Source organism: Anneissia japonica, unplaced genomic scaffold (genome assembly GCF_011630105.1).
Source record: "Anneissia japonica isolate Jap-2015-1 unplaced genomic scaffold, ASM1163010v1 scaffold287982_len162305_cov178, whole genome shotgun sequence".
NCBI lineage: Eukaryota > Metazoa > Echinodermata > Crinoidea > Comatulida > Comatulidae > Anneissia > Anneissia japonica.
In genome coordinates, this window is record NW_022721545.1 from 37,446 (window position 1) to 40,351 (window position 2,906).

The 2,906-nt window shown below is 49.1% G+C and overlaps 1 protein-coding gene across 1 annotated transcript; it reads left to right on the top strand.

The window, feature by feature from the left end:
- Positions 1-1,111: 1,111 nt before the first annotated feature.
- Positions 1,112-1,645, top strand: LOC117111588. The gene has a single exon (XM_033254537.1). The coding sequence runs from the start codon at positions 1,112-1,114 to the stop codon at positions 1,643-1,645; it is 534 nt and encodes a 177-aa protein (XP_033110428.1).
- Positions 1,646-2,906: the final 1,261 nt, after the last annotated feature.

Sequence of the window (2,906 nt, forward strand, 5' to 3'; positions counted from 1 at the left end):
GCTTTATACATGCTGTTCGGTGACGTCATCGTATCTCATATGCTTCATTACTGCAGGTACCCATGACGTCATGTGGGTTGGATCGACTTGCAACTACAAACGATCATTATGATTGGCCAGGTACCCATGACGTGATGAGTGCCCCGATTGGATACTATAAAAGGCCAGGAGATTCAAATCGATTTACTCGTTTAAGAGAAGTTTTGCAAGGAATGTACGTCAAACTTACCAAAAGGAAATGTCTCAGATTATCAACGCTGCTGTGCCATCCTACTGTGACGACTGCTGTCTAAACAGAAATACGGATGGGAACGACGAGTTGAAGTTCGAGGTAGAACAGGAGTTGCTCAAAGCGAATCCGTTTCACGTGCAACGGAGGAAAGCTTGGGTACGCATGCTGTCGGACGGATCGGAGCATGAGCTGAGGAAGAAGTTCGGCGACGACGTGGATCGTTACAGGAGAGAAGTCGAGAAGCGGGAAGACGAGCTGATGGCCGAGGATCGGGAACGCGGCTACATCCTCAAAGCGAATCCATTTCACGTGCAACTAAGGAAAGCTTGGGTACGCATGCTGGCGGACGGATCGGAGCATGAGCTGAGGAAGAAGTTCGGCGACGACGTGGATCGTTACAGGAGAGAAGTCGAGAAGCGGGAAGACGAGCTGATGGCCGAGGATCGGGAACGCGGCTACATCCCGTTTACAGTGCATGTCGACAACCCTGAGCATCTTCCCTCCGCCTGCGCTTGTTAAGCTTTTTGAAACGTACAACAATTATTACAAACATTGAAAATGAAAAGTGAAACTAAATAAAAGTTAAAGAAATAAATCTGTGTCTATTTTTTTTTCTTTTATTTTCTCCGATTTTAATGGTTTCTGTGAGAGAGTAATGTTGATAAAGACAGAAAGATAAATGTTTGAATTTTTATGGATTTTTGGACTTTAGTTTCGGTCGTCGAGTGTCTTGGCCATACTGTCGCATGATATAAATATTCAAAATTTTACCTTTCTACCGCATTTCCAACCGAACGGTCATTAGGCAGGTGAGATTCAAAAACCAGTGGATATAATATATACGTGCGTACGATCATTACCGACAAAAATAACTTAGTTATGTCCGCTCAATCGATCGCCGACTCAGACGATCGAGTGGCCGCAGAGCAATTCGGCGAAGATCAGAACGACGTATTCAGCACCGTCGTGCTGAGACCGTGGCAACAAGGACTTATGGACGAGTTGTCAAGAAGACCGGACCCGCGCACCGTGTACTGGTACCACGAGCTTCATGGAAACGTAGGAAAGAGTTTCATGGCGTCCTACCTGTCTCAGTCGATGGACGCGATCGTGTTCGACGACTGCAAGAAGGGGGCCGACGCCGCGTACGCTTACGACGGACAGCGCATCGTCGTCTTTGACCTGCACCGCTCCCAGAAGAAACGCGTGAATTACGAACTGATGGAGAGGTTCAAGAACGGACGCCTCTTCAGCACCAAGTACCACAGCAAGGTGAAGCTGTTCGCAGTGCCTCACGTCGTTGTTTTCGCCAACTTTCCGCCCAACCTTCGCGCCATGTCCGCTGACAGGTGGCGTATCCTAAAGATCGGCAGCGACGGCCACGAGTTGGACGTTTCGAATCACGGCCGATAGGTCGCAAGTTATTTGGAATAAAAATTTATTAAAAATGTATGTTTTGCGTCATATATATCTTTTTTTCGGTGTGCATGCATTCGTTCTCCTTTGTTCACGGACGGTCGTGGTGGCTGTGTTCGAATTACGTCATCCACTTCTTGCCGTCTCCTGCAATTAGCTTTAAATAGCTCGGTAGTTTTGATTCTTTCAGATTGTGAAGAGAGGTTTGCAAGGAAAGTACGGAAACAAAATTTTACAGATAATGGATGCTGCCCGACAACCACGTATTAAAAACGACGGTCCGGCCGATAATGGTTGTTTTCTCCAGTACGTGTACACCATCGAAGGCGAAGACGTTTGTGTTTGTTATAAATTCCTACAGAATCTTTTGGATTGTGTGGAGCACGTCACCGGCGTTACAAACGTCAGAGGTGAACTCTGCTACATGCTGCTCTCCGGCATCAATCAGCTTCGACCGAACGTGAAGAGCTTGCACGCCATTCTGGTCGGGCCGCCGGACACTGGCAAGTCTTCGGTGATGGAGGCCGCTCGTTGGATTATTGGCGACGCATACTCGGCACAGGTGACACGCAGGACGCGAGACACGATGTTGTATGGAAGCCCGCTCGAATTCAAGAACTCGAAAAAAGTAAGGTTCACGGTTCTTCCCCAGTACGGAAAGGACCGCAATCCGTTGGCTGTCGAAAACAGTCGGGAGACAGCCCAGCTGAAGAAGGAACTAGATTCGTGGGATTATGCGTCGATCATGGAAATGAGAGAGAAGATAGTGTGCCGCTCGATACACGAAAGGGTCACAACTTTTGAAATTCCTCCACTCAACGGCGGCGACGTCCCAGTGTCCAACCTGATGGAGGGTTTGGGGCCGGCGTTGGATCGTTACAAGCTAAGGGAGGTGTACGGCTCTCTCAGGCACCTGGTAATGGATACGTTAAACCTCATCGAGTTGAAGTTGTACCCGCGACGTTCCGAACGGGACACCTGGTGCTGCGAGAGAATGCTCGTCCTGACGTGGGGCAGGTTGGCAGCCGTTTTGGAACGGCACAAGCTCGAGTTCGGTCTAAGAGGCAACATGTGGCTTATGAGTAGAGCGTTCGAACTGACTCGTCTTTTTGGAGTGGTTCGCGGCGTGGTGAAGGTGTACGGTTGCCCGCCAAAGTTCATCTTCGACGAGAATCCAATATTGCCCCACGAGAACCAGTGCTGTCACTCTTCCCGCCTGATACTCGCTCACAAGAAATGGCTGGCCAAACAAGATCGG